At 36.9% G+C, this 27,286-nt stretch overlaps 1 protein-coding gene across 4 annotated transcripts in view; it reads right to left on the reverse strand.

Annotated features, from left to right (window-relative positions):
• Positions 1-27,286, reverse strand: part of RPGR (retinitis pigmentosa GTPase regulator) — a 59,706-nt gene that overhangs the window by 22,611 nt on the left and 9,809 nt on the right. For all 4 annotated transcript variants that reach the window (XM_055375565.2, XM_055375563.2, XM_055375567.2 and 1 more), the window contains exons 6-11: positions 26,356-26,505; positions 18,722-18,880; positions 12,758-12,913; positions 9,376-9,500; positions 7,083-7,268; positions 5,405-5,573 (exon numbers count right to left, since the gene is read on the reverse strand). In XM_055375565.2, the coding sequence (XP_055231540.1) occupies positions 5,405-5,573; positions 7,083-7,268; positions 9,376-9,500; positions 12,758-12,913; positions 18,722-18,880; positions 26,356-26,505 (945 nt within the window). The remainder of the gene's footprint in view (positions 1-5,404; positions 5,574-7,082; positions 7,269-9,375; positions 9,501-12,757; positions 12,914-18,721; positions 18,881-26,355; positions 26,506-27,286) is intronic.

Genomic DNA, 27,286 nt, shown 5'->3' on the forward strand with positions numbered 1-27,286 from the left:
TGCACAGCCAGTAAAATAAAGCAGATGTAATTGTGATAGCATTATGGCTTCTGTTTTGGTTATACACGTATGCGCACTTGTGCTCGCTCTGGCTCTCTTGCTCTCTCTCTCTCCCCCTCCACCCCCGGCTACACTCATGCACTCCCTCTCTTTCTCTCTAATCACTTGCTCTGTAGGAGTCCATGTTGTGAGCATCTCAAGGAAGTGAGGCCTCCTGCCAATGGCCATGTGAATGAGCTTGGAAGTGGATCTTCCAGCCTCAGTCAAGCCTTCAGATAACTGCAGCCCCATCTGACAGTGTGACTGCAACCCCATCTGACAGTGTGACTGCGACCCTATGAAAGAACCTGGGCCAGAACCACCCAGCTAAGCTGCTGCTGGACTCCTGACTCTCAGAAACTGTGTGAAATAATAAATGCTTTTTGTTTTAACCTACTAAGTTTTAGGGTCATTTTTTAAATGTAGCAACAGATAACTAGTATAAGCACCTAGAACCTTTCACAGAAAACTGCAAGCTTATTACATCATAAAGTAGATAATTAAAAGTCATAGGCTCTACTTGACTTCACATTTTTCTCAATTTCTCACTATGCCCTCATTGATCACCAATACATTTGGAAGTAGCTCCTTAATGAAGTCTTCACTAAAAAATGACAGTCCACACTGATCCCTCCCCTTTAAATCCACTGAATTGAATGAGCAAATAACCATTTGGTATTTATTCCATGTGTGGTAATATGCAGAATAGCAACATAAGTAATTGCTAATTCTTTTTTATTTTTTATTGTCTATATTTAAGGTATAAAACATGTTTGGGTATACATATACTAATAAGTTCATTAAGTATTAGCAATTGCAATTTTGTTGTTTGCTGTTAAAAAATTGTAATTGCTATTTCTTAATGAAGTTCTAGTCTATGAGAAATTACATCCGTATGTTGGGAATCAGGAAAAGTTTCACTACAGAGGTACATAGAAAGATGAGTAGAATTCTGAGAGGCAGAGATGGAGGTGTAAGGGGAAGACAATGAAGCCCATTCCTAATAAAGCAGCAGAACAGTAGTCTCAGCAAATCAGTAGAGGAAAGAAGCTTGTCTTGAAGGCTTACCAAGTGCCAGAAACATACACTTTTATATATGTTATATTGACCCTATGACAACAAGGAAGGTTAAGTATTATATCCTCATTTTGTAAATATAGAAATTAAGTTTCAGTGACTGTTGGTATCCAGTGTCAATCTTAGGTCTGTCTGACTCCACAGCTCTTGTTCTTTCCACTAAGTTAGACTGAAGAGATCAATCTGATCAAAATTAAGAGTCAGCAAACTTTTTCTCTAAACGGCCATATAGTAAACATCTTAGGCTTCCTGGGCCATATGGTATCTGTCCTAACTAACCTATGACATTGTAGCAGAAAGCAGCCACAGACAATACATAAAGGAATGGGTATGGCTGGGTTCCAATAAAACTTTATTTATAAAAACAGGTGGCCAGCTAGATTTGGCCCACGAGCCATTATTTGTAGACTACCATAATACATTACTACCATAATACTACCTATTACCAAATGAAGATTGTAAGGAAAAGACTACTGAGAGATAAAGCTAGAATTTGGAATTATATGGGAAAATTAACAATTATTTTCATAAATATTAGGAATTCACTGAAGACACTGGAGCACATCTGAATTGCACCTGAGGAAGATCAATGTGGAAAGTGTTATGCAGCATAGACTGGAGAAGGCAGAGAATATAGGTTTGGAAAATACATAGTAGATTATTTAAGCTGATGGCCGTGCCTCAGATTTGACTGAGAAAACAGAAGTGATCATATCTGATCCACTTGATCTTCTCACCAACAAACATACACAACTACCTATATTTGTACCCAAGTTCTCATTTGCCTGTTAAAATGTAGGATGTGTTTTTCCTGTTACCAAAGACCACTCTCTATGCCGGCCCCTCCTGTTTTGCAAGAGCTTTGCAACTTTCCTTATACTTTCTCTCTTCTGTGCTCTCTCTCCAGGACTACTGGCTCATTCATTACCATATAAATGTGCTCCAATATTTTCTATTGAGCCCACATCCCCCTCTAGCTGCCAGACCATTTCTCTGCTCCACTTTATCAGCAAATAGACAAAGGAATTATCTGCTCATCTTATCTCCTCTTCAATCCCTCATTCCCCATTCATAACTCAACTCTTAACACTCTGGCTTCTTCCCTGATCTTCCCCCTAGAACTGCTCTTGTCGAGGTCACCAGTAAACTCCATTATACCAAATCCATTGGATACTTCTTTGAGCTATTTTCCCTTGATCTTTGAGCGGTACTTTGCATTCACGACACTACGCTGCCCTAATTTCCCACCTCCTGCCTTACTGGCTGAAAAAGCTGAGGAAGGCTTCTTTGCTGGCTCTTCCTTCTCTACCCCTCAAATGTTAGATGTTCTTAGGGATACATTCTGGGCCCTCTTCTCTTCTGACTCTACCCTCTAGCAGGTGATTTCACCAACATCCATGGATTTTTTTATTATTTTAAATACAGAGAGGGGGTCTTGCTGTGTTGCCCAGGCTGGTCTCAAACTCCTAGCTTCAAGCAATCCTCCTACCTCAGCTTCTCAAAATACTGGGATTATAGGCATAAGTTACCATGCCCATCTCTTTTAAATACCATCTCTATGTTGATGGCTTCCAAATTTATATTTCTAGTCCAGGGCTCTCTTCTAAACTTTAGGCTTGTGTTTCAACAATCAGCTTGATATTTCTACTTGGATGCCTCACAGACCTCAAATTTCTTCCTCAAACGTGTTCTTAGTTTGAGGCTTAGTTCTTAAATTTCTTCCTCAAATGTGTCAAGCTTCCTCTTGCTTAGGAATCATCCTTGATTCCTCACTTTAATTCACACCTATGTGTGGTGCATTAATAAGTTTAGCAAGTCCGGTTGGTTTTTATGTCTATAATGTATTTCACATCTTCCCTCTTTTTTCTTTTCTCCATCTCCACTGCAAACACCTTGGTCCATACACTATCATCTCTTGCAAAGGGCTCACAAGTATTCTTCCTATTTCTAGTCTGGCCTCTGTATAATCTATATGGAGGTAGAAGTGATCATAATCATCTTAAAGTAGAAATAGGATTGGAACACATCAGTCTACTGCTTAAAATCTTTTAATGACTTTCTATCGCACTTAAGAAAAACATTCATATCACGTAGGTCTCTCACGGCCTATAAAACCGTAAATAATTTTTCACCATCTCTTTCTCCAATACTGCTTTATCTTACCCTTTCCCTCACTTTCTAGCCCCACTGGTTGTCTTTTTCTTCTTAACTGCCTCCAAACCTTTGCCTATATTATTTTCTTTGCCTGAAATACATCTAGTCTCCCTGTGTAGCCATCTCCTTTTATCCTTTAGCTTAAATGACAACTCCTTAGTAAGACATATCCTGATCCACTTTCCTCCATTATAAAGATTGAAGTCTGTGAATGATTTAGAAAAAGTTAAAGTATATGTTAGACACAACTTTCAAAATGTTTTCTTAAGAGAGTGTTAGCAATCACAAAAAGACAAGAGATGGCATTTCCTTTTGATCTAGCTACAAAATCATGCATATTTTCACATTCAAATCTCTGGGACTGAGAAACAATTTTCCCTAAACCATAAATGTATTTTTTCCTTGTACACACTACATACTGCTTGTCAGAATCTACTACTTTTTCCATGTCCAGGGCTGAAGAGTACCATTAGACATTGATCTTATTTCAAAAGAAAACATACAAAAGTTGTGGGTCAGGTGCAAGAAATCAGCTCATTATCAAGGTCCTAGTTATATATAATATCCCATTCCCATGGCCCACAATTCTTACCTGAGTTCCCAATCCCTTATTACCTCAACCCTTTGCCTAGCTTCCTGATCTCAAAGATACACAAATTATCTGTTCCTAGTCCCTGATGACAGGTTTATCTTCTTAATTTCAAATCTACTGCTTACTTTCTGATCTCCTGGTCCTGGTTTCTTGTCCTACCCCTATCAAATAGAGAAATATGTTGGCTATTACAAATAAAACTGCTATGAACCTTCAAAAAAAGAAATATGTTTTGAAACTTACAGTAATTTTCAGAAAAGTAATGTCTCCTTCAAAAATTATTTGCCATTGGCCGGGCGTGGTGGCTCACGCCTGTAATCCCAGCACTTTGGGAGGCCGAGGTGGGCGGATCACAAGGTCAGGAGATCGAGACCATCCTGGCTAACATGGTGAAACCGCATGTCTACAAAAAAAATACAAAAAATTAGCCAGGCATGGTGGCGGGCACCTGTAGTCCCAGCTACTCAGGAGACTGAGGCAGGAGAATGGCTTGAACCCAGGAGGCGGAGCTTGCAGTGAGCCCAGATTGCGCCACTGCACTCCAGCTTGGGCAACAAAGCGAGAATCCGTCTCAAAAAAAAAAATGATTTGCCATTTACTTTAAAAAATATATGTGTCATTGGAACAATAATTTTAAAACACAGGAGAATCCCTAAATTTAATTAAGAGAGAATATTCCCTCTCTAGATGTCCTGCAGTAACATACAGACACTCCTAAGATACACAAATATCTCTAAAGAAAATTACTTAGAATAGGTATAGAATAGTGAAAGAGCTGGGATTACAAATTAAAACATGAAATCTGTATCTAATAGGTAGTGACGTAAAGGTATTAATATTAATCATAACAACATTTACTGAGGTGTTTCTGGAGGTGCTGGGCTCAATGCTAATTATTTTATAGCCTGATCTCACTGAATCCTCACAATCACTTTCTGAAGTCAGTATTATTAAATAAATTTCAAAGACAAGGAAACTGAGGCTTAGAGAGGTTAAGTAACTTTCCCAAAGTCAGCCACACAGCTAGTAAATGTCAAAACTGTCTTTTGACCCCAGTTTAACTCCATATTCCATGCTCTTAACCGCTATGTTATACTGCCTAAATACAGAATTTCATATAGATCCAGAAGACCTGTATTCAAATTCTGACCACTTCGTTTATAAGCTGAGTGACCTTGGGCAAGTCACTTGATCTCTTCAAGCCTTGCTTTTCTCATCTCTAAAATGAGGACTATAACTCCCTTCTAAGTTCATCAAGTGGTTTCAGGGTTTAAAGGGGATAAAGTTAAGGAATGTACTATAAACTGTTATCCACTGCTCTATAAAGATATGCTGCTGTGGTTACATGGCAGTCTTAGGAGCACTGATGGTGCTTTCTATTTGTAAGGATATTCCCGGATTTGAGTTCAAATGAGGGATGTTAGGCTCTAACCAGGGAGAGAACAATTTAAATAACTGGAGAAAACATCTTAAGATAAACATAAAAACAACAGGAATAAAAGGCACATTTATCCTGAGAGCAGACAGAGTAGCAAATGTTACCTGGTTCCTCCGGCTGCATGAGGTCCTGTTCAGATAAGACACTCTCTTGGAGGTTTCTCTCAGAACATCGTGGAAAGACTGAATTGGGGGGAAAACAAGCAGAAAGGCCAAGAGTCCCTTCTATTGGAGGTAGTGTTCTCTTCATTGAAAAAGAATCTGGAGACCTCTCCTTTAAAATAAGCAGGTTAAACAAACTATTTCATGATGTTATATATTTAATATTGATATAAACTTTCCTAAAAGTTGCTAAAATATTTAAGAGAAAGTTCAAAGTATGCCAACACTCCACAACATTTACTTCTTAATAATCCCCAAAGGCTCAAAAACATTTTGCTCTGTTGTCTCTGTATCTTAGCTGCTCTAAATTTCAATTTGGAAGCTTTATTTTTCACATGACCGGGGAAAAGTGTGTGTGCATTTTCTCTACACTCCCTAAGAAACAAAAAATTACTTAGGAGATGTAAATTAACAACAACTACAAAACACTGATGGGGTATTTCTCAACTTTTCCATATATGCTTTTCCATAATAAAACACCAGATTTAACCTTTTTACTTCAAAAGAAATATGTTGGCTATTACAAATAAAACTGCTATGAACCTTCAAAAAAACATGTTTTGAAACTTATAGTAATTTTCAAAAAAGGAATGTCACCTTCAAAAATTATTTGCCATTTACTTTAAAAAACATGTATGTCATTGGGGCCGGGCTTGGTGGCTCACGCCTGTAATCCCAGGAGGTTGGGAGGCCGAGGCTGGTGGATCACTTGAGGTCAGGAGTTCGAGACCAGCCTGGCCAGCATAGTGAAACCCCGTCTCTCCTAAAAATACAAAAAAATTAGCCGGGCATGGTGGTGCACGCCTGTAGTCCCAGCTACTTGGGAGGCTGAGGCAGGAGAATGGCTTGAACCCAGGAGGTGGAGGTTGCAGTGAGCCAAGATTGCGCCACTGCACCCCAGCCTGGGCGACAGAGTGAGACTCTGTCTCAAAAAAAAACACACACACACACACATATATATATGTCATTGGAACAATAATTTTAAAACACAGAAGGAAAATCTCTAAATTTAATTGAGAGAATATTTCCTCTCTCTAATTGAAGTCCTTATTCCTTTGTTTTCCCATTTCATTGTTTATAGTATATAAGCTCCCACTGCTCATGAGGCTTAACTGAAAGACAAAAGAATGTAGCATTATATAAGATAATTATGTTCTACAGATTTCTGAACAACATAACATTGTGCCTATAGTCAACAATACTGTATTGCACACTTAAAAATCTGTTAAGGGGGTGTATTTGTTGTATTTTTACTACCATAATAAAAAAAAAGCATATAACAAAGTGAAAGTCAGTCCACATGCAGCTGAAAAAACAATTCAGCATTCAATGTGAGGTGATAAAATAGGACTATAAAAGGATGCTTTTATAGCACCATTGTCTATATGCAAAAGTTTTCTGTAATTTAAATTTTCTAACTTGTGTCTTTAAAAAAAGCATTAAGCTTTGCTGAATTTTTCTGAATTAACTCTAAAAGTTTGTTAGCACTCAACTCTAATAATTTTATGTAGCAAATTTATCTGAGAAGACCCTTTGATTTAAAAAGAAAACAGATTTTTTTCTTCTAGTTTTCTTTGCAGTGCTAGATAATACTATTATACAGAATAGGCCACAATTGTACCCTCTCTCTTCGCCGCATACGTGCTGATAGAGTCCTCTGCAGTACATTTCCTGAGGTTAAACTGCTATACGGCAGAAAAGTCGCCACAGATAAGCAAGTATCATTTATTTCATCGAATTCAATTTCTTTTGCCACACCACGATGAGGAGCAGCAAAAACTACCATGTGACATCCACCACAAGCAACCTGCAGCATAAATCCACAGAAAAACTCATCAACATTGGCTTCAAACACAAATGAGTTTTTAACAGTTATCAGCTGTAAGACATTTATTTAGTGGTAGGCTTCCTAGACAGACTGACTTGGTGAATCTGTCTATATGTATGTGTGTGCACAATGAGAATGTGTACACAATATGTATACAATAGGTACACAATTACCATACATATTCTTTAAACATTGTGATTGAAAATTAGAACAAGTTTAATCCACCATTTTACTTTCAATTTAAAATAATATAGAGAATAAATACTTGGCAAATTACATTTCTCCTTACAGTTAGAAAATGTTGTATTTTAATCTGGGAAGAACATTAAAAATGTGAAAAATTACTCAGAAAAGTTCTACTAGAAGATTTTTTTTTAAAGTATAAATCAGTCTCTTGAGCTAATTATGTCTCTAAGCCTTCTTTATATGAACATTTTCTAAGTTTAATGCTTAAAAGTCCTTAGAGGAAAATAAATGCAAGTATGCGTGATTACTTGGGTGATGACAGAACAATAAAAAATGAAATCAGCATTCAAAGAATTTTGAGAAATAAATCATTTTCAAGAAAACGTTAAAAAAAAACCCATAGTGCAGTATTTTCCGTACATAGGTTCTAGATACTTTATAATGTTCTATTTTTCCTTCATAATACTTTAAAATTTTAAATTTATATATATTTTTGTATATCCCTTTTAAAAATTATAAGACTGTAATGAATAAGTCCTCAATGAATGAGGTCCTGGTTATTTCGTTCATCACTGTATACAATACTTTGTATTTCTTTTTTTCCTTTTTTTTTTTTTTTTGAGATGGAGTTTTACTCTTCTCGCCCAGGCTGGAGTGCAATGGCACAATCTCGGCTCACTGCAACCTCTGCCTCCCGGATTCAAGCAATTATTTTGCCTCAGGATCCCAAGAAGCTGGGATTACAGGCACCTGCCACCACGCCCAGCTAATTTTTGTATTTTTAGTAGAGATGGGGTTTCACCATGTTAGCCAGGCTGGTCTTGAACTCCTGACCTCAGTTGATCTGCACGCCTCGGCCTCCCAAAGTGCTAGGATTACAGGCGTGAGCCACCGCGCCCGACCAGTACTTTGTATTTCTTATACTTAGCACACTATCTTACCCATAGTAGGCTTTCATTAAATGACTGTCAAATCAATAAATCAAAGTGTTCCATATTATGAGACACTGAGTCTTTGGAGGACAAATTTCAGTATTATCATCAAGTAAATAGAATTTTCAAAAGTCTAAACTTAACTGGCAAAAATAGTAAGAAACAATACAGGTATGATGCGTGATGGTGACGTGACACTGAAATAATACATCCTTAACCTAAGAAAATTTAGCCAAAAAACCGTATCTTCAAAACTCTTTATTTTTTATTTTTTTTGAGACAGAGTCTCACTGTCACCTGGGCTGGAGTGCAGTGACACGACCTCAGCTCACTGCAACCTCCACCTTCTGGGTTCAAGCAATTCTCGTGCCTCAGCCTCCCGAGTAGTTGGGATTACAGGCGTGTGCCATCATACCTGGCTAATTTTTGTATTTTCATTAGTGACAGGGTTTCACCATGTTGGCCAGGCTGTTCTTAAACTCCCGATCTCAGGTGATCTGCCCGCCTTGGCCTCCCAAAGTGCTGGGATTACAGGAGTTAGCCACCGTGCCCTGCCAAAACTCTTTGTTTATTATCAGACTTTCTGTTGTGCAGGATTTGAGAGTCTAACATTTAATTCAGCAAATATTTATTAAAGACTACTGTGAGCAAGGTACTCTGCTGGGTGCTACACAAGACACAAAGCCTGCGGGCATGGCACAGTCCCAGCTTTCAACAGATATATGAGAACGAAGCAGAAGAGACAAGATTTCAGCAAAAAGGAAGATGCTAAAGGAGAAAAATTAGGAGCAACACATTTTCTGAGTGGCATAATGTCTGACATTTGGCTTTTAGGAAACAAGTATATTTATTAGATATATATATGATACTCTTCCATACAAACAGAAAATTACTTATTTTCTATGAAATACTGAAAGACTCAAATACAGTAATATGAAAATATAAACAGGGAAATGTGATGCCCTTACCAATTTAACTATAAACCTCAAAAAATTAGAGCACAAAGTAGGAATGAAATGATTGGTAAAATTCTCCAGTCCAAGTCCTAATTTTCCGTGGCGACCATCTCCAAAAGTATACATAAGGCCGATATCTAAAATGCAAAAATAATGAAGAGAATTATAAAAGTGTTACTTGTATGGATCTATTTGTAAACAGATACACATGTTAACTCATACTGCAATTATAATTATCCCCCTCAAATTCTGCATTGAATTTACTCTATTGATCTTTCCACACTCTCTGTGGTCTCTGTGGTCCTGCATGTAACATCAGGCAATAAATATTCTGAGAATAAATCAATTAACCTTGGTGGTTTGTGAAGTTGATGACCTGTCACGCAAGGCAGCGTGTGGAGCAGCAGCAATACAGAATAAGAATGTGAGATACACATCATATATTCCAAGGGAAGGAGAAGGAGATGCTTGTATTCTGACCCCTACATCCCAACACAGTCTATTTTCCTTTTCCCTGAGGTCATTGATAAATCAGAGTTTCTCAACCTTGGCATTATTGACATTTGGGGCCAGATAATTCATGGTCGTGTGGGTCTGTCCTGTGCACTGTAGGATGTTCAGCAGCATCCTTGGCCTCCACCCACTAAATGCCAGTAGGACAACTCCATTCTGCAGTCATGACCATTAAAAAATGTCTCCAAACGTTGTCATGTGACTTGGGGAGTGGGGTATGCACAAAATCTCTACTACTGGCTTAGCTTAACTAATCTGGCTCCTGGGCTGTGGAATACTGTTGAAGTAAATGCCATAAGCCAAAAATGCTAACTAATTCCTATACCAAAACCTGGGTCCCCTCTGAAACTGGGCCCACAATGATGATGAGTAATCTTGTCACTTCTCGCCAGTTAGTCCTTTTGCTTACTGCCATAGCAGCTATTATGAACCTTCACACTCCTTTCTTCAAGCCGCTCCATCTCAACTGGGGTAAGTGCCAGGGAAGCAGAAGTAAGGGGTGTTAATATGGTTCAAAGGAGGGGAATTTTCCTCTAGTCTGGGGATTAGGGAAGGCTTTCAAAGGGAAACCTAAAGGATGAGTAGGGCTTAGCTGCATGAAGAAGGGAGCAAAGAATCTTCCAGGCAGAGTCAGCAGTACATAGAAAGCCTCTGAATCAAGAGCAAACGTGGCTCGGGCAAGAAGCTGAAAGGCAACTAATACGCCTGAAGCACTAAGGGGAGAGTGGTAGGAGATGAGTCTGAAGAGGTGAAAAGGGACTACACAGAGTGTCCTATTAGTTCAGATGAAGGATTTTTGAAGTTTTATCTTAAGGACCTTTAGAAGGAAAATGAATGGTTTTAAGCTGGGAAACAACTGGGTCACCTTTGGGGACTTCTGGTTTAAGATGGCAAAGTGACTGCATACTAAGCAAATCCAAGAGAATTAACTGAAAAATCATTAGAAAGAATAATATAATTCAGTAAGGTGGCAAGTATAAAAATCAATTTACAAAAATAAGTAGATTCCCTGTAAATATGTAAGTAAGTACTATTCAGTGTTTGGACTCTTTAGACTACTTTTTTTTTTTTTTTTGAGATGGAGTCTCGCTCTGTCACCCAGGCTGGAGTGCAGTGGTGCGATCTCAGCTCACTGCAACCTCTGCCTCCCGGGTTCAAGTGATTCTCCTGCCTCAGCCTCCTCAATAGCTGATATTACAGGCACACGCTGCCACGCTGGCTAATTTTTGAATATAGTAGAGATGGGGGTTTCACCATGTTGACCAAGCTGTAGACTCTTACAATTCTTACTATTAAGTATTTATGTCCTTCTTTTATATCTACTCCTTATCACCTTTATCCCTTCTTCCTCCTTCTTTTCAACCTGATTTCTTTACCCAAATGTTTTTTAAGGTTTGCCTTTTAAATTTGATTGTCTTTTGCCTGAAAATATAAACCCCGATCCAAGCTGCCTGATGGCACTTTCAACCTCAGAGAGCTTTTAAAAATATGAGCCACTGGCTATAATGGGGAACTGGCAAGAGCTTGCAGATAACCCACTACATACTTCTCATTAGTCCTGGAGGAAAAAAAAAAAAAATCCACACCACTTGCCCTCTAGGGACGATTGATGAACAAAAAGGCAAACAAAGTTAATGTTCAATTATTTGTGCTATAACTATTTTTATCAGGAGTAAAGGTACTACGAAAATTTAACTAAATAATCGAATTGTATGTTAGATGACAGATTAAAAACAGTATGTATCTACTATTAGTGGAAGATTAGAGTTGATGAAAAATGACAGTAAGGACAGATAAAGTGACATTAGGACCCTATAGTTAAGGGATACACAACAACTCTTAGTGGATGATGAATGAATAATACTTTTCATATTCTATATAATGCTATTTCATGATACGTTCTCAAGAACACTGATACTTGATCATGGGCAGGTCATCTTCTCTGAAAGCTTCTTTGGGGAAGAAGAAACAGTGTATCTTGCATTTGCTGATTCCTAGTTTCCCTAGCCAGATACCATTAGATGAGCAGTAGTTTTTTCAGGAGCTTTTTCATAGCAGTAGCTTTTTCAGAAAGAAGGAAAAAAAGTAGAAATACTAGTACATGGATTACGTCAACACACTAGATGATTTCTGACTTTCCAATGCTTCACTTCATATTTAGACAGAAACAGTGAAATTATATACCCTTTTGTCACAAAGCATTGAAAACTGTGGACTATATCAATTACCTACATATATGTGACTGAATCATTTAGGGGAGAATGTTTACTGAGTCCTATATTATTAGCAGCACATAGTTTTGAGGCTGAGAAGTGGGCTCAGAGGAACATTTCCCTGCATGAAGGAGATACCACAGAGTGGAAGAAGGAATCCACTTAGTGGTCTCTGAGGGTCCCTTCTCTCTAACACGTGGAAAGAGAAGGAAAGGAGTCATTCCTGAAAACGCCTCCAGGTGGCAAAAACATAACAACTGACTCCGCCTGAATGCAGCTCTGTCAGACTGAATAGGAAGAATGTTTTAAAATAAGTTTTTGCTTGTGGGATTTTTCCTTTTGGCCTGAGTAGAATTAAGAGCCTTCAAAATGATATAATTTCAAAAAGATTCCTGTTTTCTGACAAAGAATAATACTATGGTCTAACTTCTGACATCATCGGCCTATTGTGAGGTTCTAAATCTTTGGATCATTTACATTTATTCTAAATTGAATTAAAATAATAAAAAGTTCACAACTTTATACTTTGGAATAGTAAACATGGAATTCCATTTTTCTCAGCCATTAATTCCTTTACTTAAGTTAGATACATTCATTTCACATATAATTTATTTTGTAATAAAATATACCCAGTTCTATAAATATATAACAGAAATTCTAATCCATACCTGTTATCAAAGCTGTGTGATTTTCTCCACAAGAAATATAACTTATTGTTTGATCCCTAATATTCTCAATGACTTTGGGTTCTGAAGTTTCAAAAAGAAAAGTGCCAAGACCCAGCTGACCAAACTGTCCCAGCCCAAAGGTATACACAGCATTCTCTGAAAGGAAAGGGGCAAATACAAGACAAGCATTATGGAAGCAGACACTGTTACCATCATATCTGGAAAAACTGTCATGTTCAACCTTTTATAGTGAAGGTTAAGTGCCTCTGGGGAAAAAAAACATTTAAGAATACTTAATATTGAAGTATAAATCTTTCAATGATGAAGGAAGAGAAAAATGAAAAGGTACATCATTACAAAAATTATGACATGGCTATGATTTTATCTTTTATACATAACCATAGTTAGGTAAGTAACAGGTATGATACAAGGCACATAAGTCAGGGAACTACCTGAAATGTCCCCATAATTACATCGGCTCAAAAAGTACCAACTGTTGGCCGGTCGCAACGGCTCACGCCTGTAATCCCAGCACTTTGGGAGGACGAGGCGGGTGGATTGCTTGAGGCCAGGTTTGAGACTGGCCTGGCCAACATGGTGAAACCCCATCTCTACTAAAATTACAAAAATTAGTTGAGCATGATGGCATGTATCTGTAATTCCAGCTACATAGGGAGGCTGAGGCACAAGAATCGCTTGAACCCAGGTGGCAGAGGTTGCAGTGGGCCAAGATTGCACCACTGCACTCCAGCCTGGGTGACAGAGCGACACTCCATCTCAAAAAATAAAAAAGAAAGTACCAACTGTCATTAAGCTAACTCACTACGTCAAATAAAAAAGTGAATAGTGTCTCCTACAGAAAAACTTCTTCCTTTTAAAAGCAGTTTATGCATCACCTAAGGTCAGGAGTTGGAGAAGAGTCTGGCCAACGTGGTGAAACCCTGTCTCTACTAAAAATACAAAAATTAGCCAGGCATGGTGGCGTACACCTGTAATCCCAGCTACTAGGGAGGCTGAGGCAGGAGAATCGCTTGAACCCAGGAGGTGGAGGTTGCAGTGAGCCAAGATCACGCCACTGCACTCCAGCCTGGGCAACAGAGCAAGACTCCATCTCAAAGATAAAATAAAATAAAATAAAAGTAGTTTAATAATCTATCTTATAAAACCCAATTTCAGAGAATTGTCTTGAGAATTAAAACTGACAGGGCATATGCTAGATTTATTCACAAGTAAAGCTTCTTTACTAGGAAATGCAACTATAATAGGAGGGGAAAAGCTTTTCTTTATATTGATATTTTGAAGTGATTCCAAAGGACTTCCAGTAACTCAGTAAATACTATGTCATATGTTTTCTAGAAATGAAAAAGTACAAAAACAGGATACATGAGTGGTGATGAAAGGGTCCTTTTAGAGACATCATGCTCCCGGCTGCTGCATTAGGAAGCGCAGTGTCGATTACATTAGTCACTTCTCCTTAGTACACTGAGTTTAGTACATTGAGTTTAGTACACTGAGTTTCTCCTATTACAGCAGGAAGGGCAAGAGCTTGTTATTCAGGCCAGAACCCAAACATTCATTATTACTAGCTGTGGCAAGCAGGTGAGTTACTTAGATTCTCTGATGTTATAATCCCTATCTAACAGAGGTGCTGACAGGATTAAAAGAGAAAACATTCAGGCAGATTTGAAAACATAATATGACATACTGTTGTAAAGAACATTTTTCTAAAAAGTATCTAATCAACTCATTCTATCAATGGGGGTTACAAATGAAAACATAACTGTCTATTGTCATGTGGTTTTACAATTTTTTCTAATAAAAATGTTTGCTTCATAAATAAGACATATAGATATTACTCCTTAAAGAAAATATGCTGTATCAAAGATATGAAGCCATATTGAGGCAATGGCAAAACAGATCTTTATTTTAATATTAAAAAACCATCTTAGTTTAATTAATAATCACGTGGCATATTTCCAGTTCTAAATGTTCAGCTTAACAGTAGAATATTGGGTAAATTAAAGCAATTATCTATCTCTAGCTGACCAAAAATTACTCTACATTTCTTAGGCTGTCTGATTTTAATTAGCCTGTGAAATGAGGCTGTTTAGGCAGTCTGAATCATGTTACAGAAGTTTTGTTCAGTATCCTGGTAGGTTCCCACTCAGGTGCTTGGATATTAGTGATGACAGCAGTTTCTATTTTATAAAAATGATTGAAGGTGCTCTTATTTAAGGACATTATATTTAACAACCAATAGAATTTTTGGCCATATCACCTTTGTGACATTTAACAACATAATTTAATGTTAATAAATAATATTACATTAGGAAAATAGATTTCATCAGTTAGCTTCAGATTAATATTACTGTAATTTCACAGAATATATTTGATTTCAGAACTAATAATTTGTTAACCTGTAGAAAACTTAAGTTTATCCAAACATAATCTGAGAAGTTAAGATAAATTCTCATTTGCCTCAGGACCCAGACTTCATTGTGAACCCCATCTCACAACTGGCCTTTCTTGTGTGTTGGTAACTGCTGTGGACGATTTACAAAACTACAAATATCACTCTGCCTCACTTAGTGTGTCCCAAGTTCCAGCCTCAGACTTTTTCCACAGTGGTCCATGGTTTCCCTGATCCCAAGGAGAAACTATAATCACCCTATCACTACAACCAGTTTTATTTTCTAATCTATCACGGTCATGTGCAAATATTATGTTTTAAATAAATTCATCAGAAATGAACTAAATTGTTTTTAAAATAGTTTAATGAATGATCCTCTAATAGATTTTTAAGATAAGAGTTATAGACTTTTGAAAAACAAGGCTGGGAAGGTCCTTCACAGAAACACCTAATCCAAGTACTTTTCTTTAGTGAAAGAAATTGGAACAGGTGATTAGCTATTCTTTCCTTAAGGTCTTACAAAATATTCCATAACTCTCTTAGCAATCCAGTTTAGTATTTAGTCACACTGATGATCAATATACTCTTCGGGTCCATTTCTTCATCAGCTAGGACTAAATATTTTTAAAATTCTGCCTATACTGCGTTCCAGAACCAGGTTCCTCACCAGGGCTGGCTCATAATAAAGCTCTCACAGGTCCATGGAGAAATGTGAAAAACAGGCAAAGTAGTGAAATTTTCATACATATACATTTATACAGTTTAAGGAGGTGTCCTTTATTATATACAATTAAGAGTTTTTTATTTTGAAAATGTTCCCTTATTTTATGATATGATGGTGCAGTCATGTTTTTCAATGCCCATATTTAAGCAAATGTGAATCAGAAGCTGACAACCATCTATTGGTTCTCATAATTTTTTAAACTCAAATTTTAGATTATTCTCTGGATTGTAACACAGGCTCTTCACTGTTTACAAAGTTATTTATGAACTTTGTAATTATAAAAATTATCTCTCCATGTTTTTTTCCCTGTATTACCAAGTTTTTCTCCTGTATTCCCCCATTCAATGTTGGCTGCCACAATCAGACAGGAAATGCAAGGACACTTCTTTCTTGCATCTGTAGTGGAAATCTTAGTGGCAAAAATAACTGTTCCAGGTCTGTCAAATAGATGCATCTCATAATTTAAAAAACTTTACTGGTGTGTGAGATCCGTAAGCTTGCAAAAATCTGGAGAGAGCAATCAATTTCTGGAAACATTATACTTAAGCTCAGAACAAAGTCCACAGAAAGTTAAATGTCTTTAAACCCACACGAAAATATCATCCTTAAGTGCATTTATTTTAAATTAAGAATTTAAAATTAAGAATTAAGCTTTCATTAAAAGTATCATAGATTATCTTGTTGCTCTTTATAGAAAAATATTTCATAATGAATGGTTAAAGACACTATTATTATACAATCAACATTTGTATCTGTTAAAATAACTCTGAATGACCTATTAAATTAATTCTTTCTATAATCTTTGTATAAACTAGAGAAAATATATAACACAGAAAGTTGCATTTCTGCCTATAGAATGAATTTTCAGATAATGTGTAAAAATTAATTTCAAAGTTTAATTTTTAGAATATTTTCGAAATTATATAAAATTCACTTTTTCAGCAGGAATTCAAAAAAATCTTAAACCTCAGAATTATTTCCAAATTTAGAGTATAAGTTTTGAAAAAAAATTATTTCTAACTTAGAAAAGATTCCATCTAGAAACTAAAGCTTAATAACCACGACTGGGGCTAGAACAGGAAGCTGAGGAAAAGTAACATGAGAGAAAAAAACATAAAGATAAAATATTATTCACTTACCTGGCAACATTAGGCATATCATCTTAGAATTGGATATTATTCAAAATTTGTCTACAACATTTCTAACTTTGGGCTACTAAAGATTAAGTGGTGACTTCACAAACTTGTTAATTTTTTTGTGCAAAAAATACAATAATAATTCACTACTTAATTGTATTATGTACATTACTCATCTAAAATAAATCTAATGTTGAAAAAATTTGGAAGCATCAATTTAGTAAACATATTAGCAAGTAGTGAGTATATTTCAATACAGTGATTAGAATCCTGAGAAATGATATGTCATAACAAATATGAAATTCAGATCCCAAAAGTAACATTACTATTAAGGTCCTAACTTTCCTTTATTATCTGTAATTTAAAACCATACCACTTTTTAATGAATTACTATAACAGAACATACAACTACAAAGAAATCCCCAAGCTAAACATTGTAAATATCACAAAGAAAAGAATTATCAATGACATGTAGAAAATAGCTTGAATAAAAAGCTTCTCCAAAAGAAGGCATTTCAGGAAAAATGTCAATTTTAGATAAATATAGAAAACATATACATGAGAAAAATTGTTTGTCCCTGAAAATGAGCTAAAAATAATGTAATATGTTGCCATTAAAAATGTTAAGGTCAGGCCAGGTGTGGTGGCTCACGCCTGTAATCCCAGTACTTTGGGAGGCCAAGGCTGGTGAATCACCTGAGGTCAGGAGTTTGAGACCAGCCTTGCCAACATGGCGAAACCCCACCACTATTAAAAATACAAAAATTAGCTGGGCATGGTAGTGGGCACCTGTAATCCCAGCTACTCGGGAGGCTGAGGCAGGAGAATCGCTTGAACTCAGGAGGCAGAGGCTGCAGTGAGCCAAGATCAGGCCATTGCACTTCAGCCTACATGACAAGAGCAAAACTCCGTCTCAAAAAAAAAAAAAAGTTAAGGTCATGAAAATGTAAATTATGTTAGCAGAAACAATTCAACAAGATTCATTTTTTTTCTATTTAAAAAAAAATTCCATAGACCAGAAATGTATATTAAGTACAGGAATATAGGGTGAGAATCTTTTTTTTGTTTGTTTTTGTTTTTGTTTTGAGACGAGGTCTTGCTCTGTTGCCCAGGCTTGAGTGCAGTGGGACAATCACAGCTCACCTCAACCTCAACCTCAACCTCCTCTGGCTCAGGTGATCCTCCCACCTCAGCCTCCTGAATACCTGAGACCACACCTGGCTAATATTAGTAAAGATGGGGTTTCGTCATGTTGCTCAGGCTGGTCTCGAACTCCTGGACTCAAGAGATCTCCTGGCCTCCCAAAATGCTAGGATTACAGGTGTCAGCCATTGCACCAGGCCCAAAAAGTGAGAATCTTAATGGAAAGAGATGCAAAGGCCACCTGACACGAGGTATCTAAGAGTCAAACTCATAGAGGCTAATAATAGAATGGTGGTCGCCAGGAATTGAGGGGAGGCGGGAAAGACGAGTTGCCGTACAGTGGGCGTGAAGTTTCAGTTACTCAAGATAAGTTTCAGAGATCTGCTGTACAATGGTTGTGCCTATACACAAAAATACTGTATTATACACTTAAAAATCTATTAAGAAGGTAGTTCTCATAGTATTCTTACCACAATAAAAAAATGAACATTAAAAAAATTTCATTAGCCACCACAGAACGCAGGGAACTGAACAGTGGACTCCACACATACCCGTGAGAACCACAGTATGCTCTCCACCACAGGCTACTTGGATCACCTTCTCCGGAATTTCAGACACCAGCTGGGGTGTTCTGTGATTGCCCAGGAGCTGATTGGGAAGACCTAACTTCCCATTCTCAGGTTCTCCAAACACATATAGCTCACCATCTGCTATTGAAGGAAAAGTATAGTGATTAGTGATGACATATAGATGAACAAAAAGCTGGTCTTACCGTCAAAAAAAAGTTTTGACAAGGATAACTTAATACATTTGACCTTTCTTGAGATATTTTTACTGTATGATAAAGAAATAAAGCTAGATTTTCTTTTCCCCTTGATTATTTTAATCCAATAATTTTCATGAAAAATTCATGACTACCACTACTAATAAACAACTAGAAAATTACTTTAGTGCTTTCACAAAAGTGAAGAATATCTTGTGTCTTTTACTTACTTAAAGCTCCCATAAAAACATGAATTTCGTCTTGCTCCCTATGGTATCCCCAAAACCTAGCACTGTCTAGAATAAGCACTTAATATTTGTGGAATAAATGAATGAATAATTGCTTTATATGAAACTGGTTTTAGAAAACTCACTTATGTGTGCAGTAAATATGTTAAATAAATCTTAAGATGGCAGATTTTACCCATTTAGATGGCACTTCCTCCAAAGACTCTTACCAAGGAGTTCCTGACACTTAATCACTGCCCTGTCCATACTAACGCTATTAATTTGCTTCTTTTTTTTTTTTTTTTTTTTTTTTTTTTTTTTTTTTGAGGCGAAGTCTCGCTCTGTGGCCCAGGCGGGAGTGCAGTGGCGCAATCTCGGCTCACTGCAAGCTCCGCCTCCCGGGTTCACGCCATTCTCCTGCCTCAGCCTCCCGAGTAGCTGGGACTACAGGCGCCCGCCATCACGCCCGGCTAATTTTTTTTTTTTTTTTTGTATTTTTAGTAGAGACGGGGTTTCACCGTGTTAGCCAGGATGGTCTCGATCTCCTGACCTCGTGATCCGCCCGCCTCGGCCTCCCAAAGTGCTGGGATTACAAGCGTGAGCCACCGCGCCCGGCCTAATTTGCTTCTTTATTACATTTATCACACTGTATTATGACTGTGAACTTCTTGAAAGCAAGAACTTTCTTATTCATTTCTATGCAATTAACTGAGTTCTATAAAGTAGAATTTAAAAACCTTGTGTAAGTATATGATCCAATCTGAAGAATGACATGGAACATATCACCATTGGTATAAGCAAAGAGACAACAGAGCAGATCTGCTTGCTTATTCTTTGCAAGTCTCTGAGAGAACCATGATTGATCCTTGCCCAACCCCTGAGAAGGTGGCCCCTGGAGTGTTCTTTATGTGAATGATTAATGATTTTGTTATATATACGAGAGCAATGAACTATGCCAGATTAGGTTTGTCAGGGCTGCTTGCACAAACATCAACATTGATGATGTGCACCTGGCTTCATTATTGAGGGTCCTGAGTTTCAGCTGCTGTGGCCAGTTGCTAGCAGGAGGTGCCTACGTGACCAGCCCCCTAAATCCCCTAGAAGCAACAGAATGGGCTTCCCTGGGCAGAGACATTCCACACATGTCCCTGTAGTTCACTGCTAAGAAAACATGCCCTGTGTGGTTTCCTAAGAGAAAGTACTAGGAAGCCCAAGCTTGACTTCTCTGGACTCCACTGCAGATGCTTATCTTTTTCCCACTTTTTCTTTTTGCTTTGTATCCTTTGCTGTAATAAATCTTATTCATAAGTATAATCTGCTATTGAAGACTGTGAGTCCTTCTAGAAAAATCACAGAACTTCGGGAAGGTGTGGGACAGCCAATGCACAAGATATGCACCACTTAGAACTTGCTCAAATACTGTAAACACAGCTATATTGATTTTCTGAATTGATCTGCACAGAAAATGAAGTTTTATGGACCACAGTTTTCTATGAAGTATTTAGCAAACACTGGCACAAAAGTGGTGCCCAGTAAGTTAGCACCCTTCCATTTTCCCATGCTTGTTGCCTCCCATAGGAAACTGGTTCCTAAGTCCTGATGAGTCTCTCTCCATTTCTGTCTATAGATTCCTGATTCCCTTTACACCTTAACATGAATTTTCACCTGGATCAAGTTTTCCAAATGTCTTTCCTACCTCTAGTCTAACATACCCACACAATATCAGATGTATCTTCCAAAAACAAGGCTCTAATTATGACACTTCCAAATAAAAAAAAATAAATGTATCAAGTATAAACTGCAGACTGTTACAAGAGACCTTCCATATTAGGTTCCCGGACTACTAACCAGTCATATTTCTATCTACTCCCCAACCTGGTGACTCTCTTTTGAGTCACATCCTTCCTTGGGAATTTGATGACAGCTCTATAAAAAAAGTACACATCCCAGCAGGATGTGATGGCTCATGCCTGTAATCCCAGCAGTTTGGGAGGCCGAGGCTGGTGGATGGCTTGAGTCTAGGAGTTTGAAACCAGTCTGGGCAACATGGTGAAACCCAGTCTCTACAAAGAATACAAAAATTAGCCGGGTGTGGTGGCACGCATCTTTGTCCTAGCTACTCGGAGGAATGAGGTGGGAGGACCACTTGAGGCCGGAAGGTCTAGGCTACAGTGAGCCATGATTATGCCACTGCACTCCAGCCTGGGCAACAGAGTGAGACCTGGCTCAAAAAAAAAAAAAAATGCACCTACCAAATTTAGCATATCATTTCAGGGGTTCACATTCCTTTAGGATCCATGATCCCTAACCTCTAAACAAACAACCTCTAAACAAACTCAACTATGCAATAATCTCCAAATACATGATTTACTTTTCTGTCTCTATATCTCTGCACATGTTTTTGTCTCTGCCTGGATTGTTCTTCCCTCATCTCTGTCTCTCTCAGAGTTGTTTCCATCTTTCATGGTTAATCTCAAATACCACCCTTTCTCTGAAATACGTCCTGACGCCCCTAACAAGAAATAATATTTTTTCTTTCTTGATCTCACATAAGACTCTGCTATCAAATGTCTTACGTTACCAATCATGGTCTGCTGTATATTGCAGTTATTGGTCTAGCACAGTAGCAAAAAGTATGTGCTACAGAGTCAGACTTTCTTGTTTGCATCTGGATTCTGCCACTTACTGAGTCATACTGAGCAAGTTGTTCAATCACTGGGCCTGTAACATGGGGATAAAAGGGCCTATGTGATAGGGTTGTTTCATAGGAATAACCGAATTAATGCATTCAAAGGCACATAGAACACATAATCAGTGCCTGGTCATTATTAGTTGCTACCACATCCTCCTCTTCCTCTTGTATATGGAGAGAAACTGCATGTCAGTAGAAATTGTTCAGGCTTTTAGAACTGGAAGACTGGAGTTCGAATTCTGATTCTGCAACTCAATTGCAGCATCACCTTGAATAAAACTATGTTCTAAACCTGCCTGCATATATGGAATCTCAGATACCACCACCTCTCTCCCAGAGTAGTTGGGAGATTAAATGAAATATATTCGTACTTGAAAATGCTTTGTACATGGAAAAAACTATACATCCTATAATTTGACTGTAAACTCCAGAAGGGCAGGTACTACATTTTAATCAACTTGGTATTGTAAGAAATATCATTTAAAATGACTTTTACATAGTAAGTTGATGAAGTTTCTTACAGTGTCGACTTTTTAAAGTAAAATGTTTTACCTATAAAGCAGGGGTGTCCAATCTTTTGGCTTCCCTGGGCCACATTGGAAGAATTGTCTTTGGTCACACATAAAATACACTAATACTAACGATAGCTGATGAGCTAAAAAAAGAAAAGGTCTGTGCATAAATCTCATGTTTTAAGAAGGGTTACAATTTGTGATGGGCGGCATTCTAAGCCATCCTAGGCTGCGGGTTGGACGAGCTTGCTATAAAGAGTTAGAAAAGATATTTCCTGTAGCTATCAGTAGGACCTTCCTTAAAGGGGAAGGTGAGTGCTTTTAATCCATATAAAATGTTTTATTTAATTCCAAGGTCTTTTTCTTATTTATATATAAAAAATAAAATAACATTTATCACGAAGAATAAATAGGTCATTTCATATCAATTATATCTACTTCACTTAGGCCTATTAATTTTTATAAAATCTGGATTCCTCAAACTCTCTACCTGGCTCTGACAGCTACCTTCCCCAGGATTCTGATCTTAAGCACACTGCCAAGTCTCTATTCTCCAGTATCTGAAGATTGCTCCACAAATTCCTGCCCCCAGTTCCCATGACCCCAACTCATTTACTTATATCTCCTATTGTACTACACCTAATACAGTGAATCACTGGTTGAAATGCTCAGACCCAACCATTAACATATCAGATGAAAAGGCACAGCAATCAGGGATAATACCTGAAAACTCCATAGATTTTATTTATCTATAAGATCCAAAAATTGAGTATTTTATATAATTTATAATATGAACTTGAATTGAGAACATGAATTTAAAACACGAACATGAGCATTTAAACATACTAGTAGGTGAAAAATCTGTAGGAAGTCTTAAACATAACTATCTTAGTAATATGTTCTGTATTTTTATTAGGAAATAAACTATTCTGTTTGGAGGTTCCTCAAAAAACTAAAAACAGAGTTACCATATGATCCAGCAATCCCACTGCTGGGTATATACCCAAAAGAGGAGAAACCAGTATATCAAAGAGATATCTGCACTCCCATGTTTGTTGCAGCACTGTTCACAATAGCCAAGATTTGGAAGCAACCTAAGTGTTCATCAATAGATGACTGAATAAAGAAAATGTGGGGCCAGACGCGGTGGCTCACACCTGTAATCCCAGCACTTTGGGAGGCCAAGGAGGGTAGATTACCTGAGGTCAGAAGTTCAAGACCAGCCTGACCAACATGGTGAAACCCTGTCGCTATTAAAAATACAAAAAAAATAGCTGGGCATGATAGTGGGTGCCTGTAATTCCAGCTACTCATGAGGCTGAGGCAAGAGAATCGCTTGAACCTGGGAGGCAGAGGTTGCAGTGAGCCGGGACTGCACTACTGTACTCCAGCCTGGGCAACAGAGCAAGACTCTGTCTCAAAAAACAAGAAAAAATGTGGTACTTATGCACAATAGAGTACTATTCAGCCATGAAAAAGAATGAGATCCGGTCATTTGCAATAACGTGGATGGAACTGGAAGTCATTACATTAAATGAAATAAAACAGGCACAGAAAGACATACACCGCATGTTCTCACTTATTTGTGGGATGTAAAAATCAAAACAAACTCATGGAAATAAAGAGTAGAAGGATTGTTACCAAAGGCTAGAAAGGGTAGTGGGGTGTGTGTAGGAGGGAGGTTAATGGGTCCAAAAATTAGAAATAATAATTTCTAGTATTTGATAGCACAACAGGATGATTACAATCAAAATAACTGTACATTTTAAAATAACTAAGACAGTATCATTGGATTGTTTATAACACAAAGGATAAATGCTTGAGGGGATGGATACCCCATTCTCCATGATGTGATTATTGCTATATATATGTATATATGTATACATATATATATACACATATATATGTATATATGTATACATATATATATACACATATATATGTATATGTATACATATATATATACACATATATATGTATATATGTATACATATATATATACACATATATATGTATATATGTATACATATATATATACACATATATATGTATATATGTATACATATATATATACACATATATATGTATATATGTATACATATATATATACACATATATATGTATATATGTATACATATATATATACACATATATATGTATATATGTATACATATATATATACACATATATATGTATATATGTATACATATATATATACACATATATATGTATATATGTATACATATATATATACACATATATATGTATATATGTATACATATATATATACACATATATATGTATATATGTATACATATATATATACACATATATATGTATATATGTATACATATATATATACACATATATATGTATATATGTATACATATATATATACACATATATATGTATATATGTATACATATATATACTATATATGTATATATGTATACATATATATACTATATATGTATATATAGTATATATATAGTACCCACTATACATATATCTATAGTACCCACTATACATATATCTATAGTACCCACTATACATATATCTATAGTACCCACTATATATATATTACGTACCCACAAATATTAAATATTAAAAATAATCCATTTTTTCGATCTACAAATTCAACATACAAAGAGAAAAAAATAATGCTTTTCTATATAACATTTTCCTCTATCATGAAATACATATTAAGTAAAACCCCTTATACTTGAGTTATTTCCAAAATTTATAAAAAGTTGCTTTAAGTGATTAAAGTCATAAAATAATGGCTAGTGTGAAAATTACTGACAGTTCATATCAGCTGATGTAAATGAATCTCAGCAAAATGCTTAGTATAAAAGTTCATTTTATGTACAAACCTGTGAATATGCTAAAAGACATTCCATTGTACACCTTAAATGGGTGAATTGTAGGGTATGTGAATTATATCTCAATAAAGCTGAGCTTTTTTTAATTAAAAAAAGGCATAAAAACAAACTAAAAAAAAAGCTCAATGTAATGCCTGTTGGTTAAGATGAACTATTCCACTTGTTCACCTAATGGCTAATGCAGAGTTCATTCACACAATTCATTCAGGCAGTTTTCTTAAAGCCCAAATATGATACAATGCTTTTACTTGGTATTTTTGTTGTTTGGTTGGCTTATTTTCCCATTTGTGTTTTTGTTTCATGAACAAAGCGAGTACAGACTATACCAACCCCAGGAGCCAAAAGTTGCCAATAAGTTGGTAGGTAGTGTTGCCTCAAGGAATGCAATCAATTCATCATTTATTCACTTTCTCCCTCATTCAATAATATTTATTGATTATCAGTTTGTTCAAGACACCAGGGATGCAGTGGTGAAAAATACTGACAAAGTCAGGTTTACTCTCTCTTGGTATCATGCTGCTACCAATTCATTGGTAACTTTAGGGGGCACTGAAATGGGTGAATTACCATTTTCTAACCCTGAGCCTGTGGTATATGGAATAAAGAGTAAATGTATAAAATAAATATTTAAAGATTTGTCTAAGAGGGTCCATAAACTATTTCCTCTAGGTGTTTTTACTGTTAAAAAATCCCATCAATTAGATGGAAAGTCATAATCACACTTCCTCTATTATGACTAGTGTAGATAGATATAGACTATAACAGCTAGAGCCCAACGTTTCCAATATTTTAAAGACAGAAAAGGTTGCCAGTGGGTCCAGGAAAGGGAGAAGTTGGGAATGCTGAGAAAGTCCCACCAAAGGAAACTATATCCCATGCTGAGCTCTCTATATTCACCTAAAAAGTGATCATGTCAGACAGAGTTTGAAATTATGAACTCTTATTATATAAATGGGGAAATACTGTGACCTAAAACAGACCAAAATAATTTCATTACATGGACAACCATGGCATTATTTCTATAGAACCAGAGACTATATCATTTCATTATTAATTTAATAACAACATAGAAGTGGGAGATAACATGATGACTTCAAAATGTGTCTTACTTGTTACAAAAGCTGAATGGTAATATCCACAAGAGATACAGGAGACAGGTTTCCCAATGGTCACTTGCTGAGGGACACAGACATTAGTTACATTTTTTAAACCAATTTGCCCTTCGGAATTGTCACCCCACATAAAAAGTCTTCCATCCTCTATAAATAAAAATAAAAGGGGGAGAAAAGGTTTTAAAAGGTAGCCAGGCTCTGAAGCTATTATACTTCCAAAAGACCATTTATTTTATAGTTCATAAAAATTATGTATCTTAACAATAAAGTACTACTAAGACATTTACACCAGCTAGCTACTTGAGTTCAATTTATATTGTGAAATGCTTCTATAATGATAAACAACACAGAACAGCCTGGTTGTAAATCACTTAAGTCCTGACCATATTTTTATCTCGATAGCAAAGACAGAATGCCCTTTCCTATAATCGCTGTTTCCCATTCTGATGTTTCTTTTTTTTTTTTTTTTGAGACGGAGTCTGTCTCTGATGCCCAGGCTGGAGTGCAGTGGTGCCATCTCGGCTCACTGCAAGCTCCGCCTCCGGGGTTCAGGCCATTCTCCTGCCTCAGCCTCCGGAGTAGCTGGGACTACAGGCGCCCGCCACTACGCCCAGCTAATTTTTGTATTTTTAGTAGAGACGGGCTTTCACCGTGTTAGCCAGGATGGTCTCGATCTCCTGACCTCGTGATCCGCCTGCCTCGGCCTCCCAAAGTGCTGGGATTACAGGCTTGAGCCACCGCGCCCGGCCTTCCATTCTGATGTTTCTAAACAGAAATGTTCTCCTCCTTCCAAGCAGCCTACCTGCAACTGAACTGAAAGACAGCACAGGTCACATTAGACACCTGCAGGTCAAAAAAGCCTGGAAGACCTTGCTCTTGGGAGCACTGTGGAAATGATGTTTTGAAAAAAGAACAGAAGAAACGTATT

This window comes from Gorilla gorilla, chromosome X, assembly GCF_029281585.2.
Source record: "Gorilla gorilla gorilla isolate KB3781 chromosome X, NHGRI_mGorGor1-v2.1_pri, whole genome shotgun sequence".
NCBI lineage: Eukaryota > Metazoa > Chordata > Mammalia > Primates > Hominidae > Gorilla > Gorilla gorilla.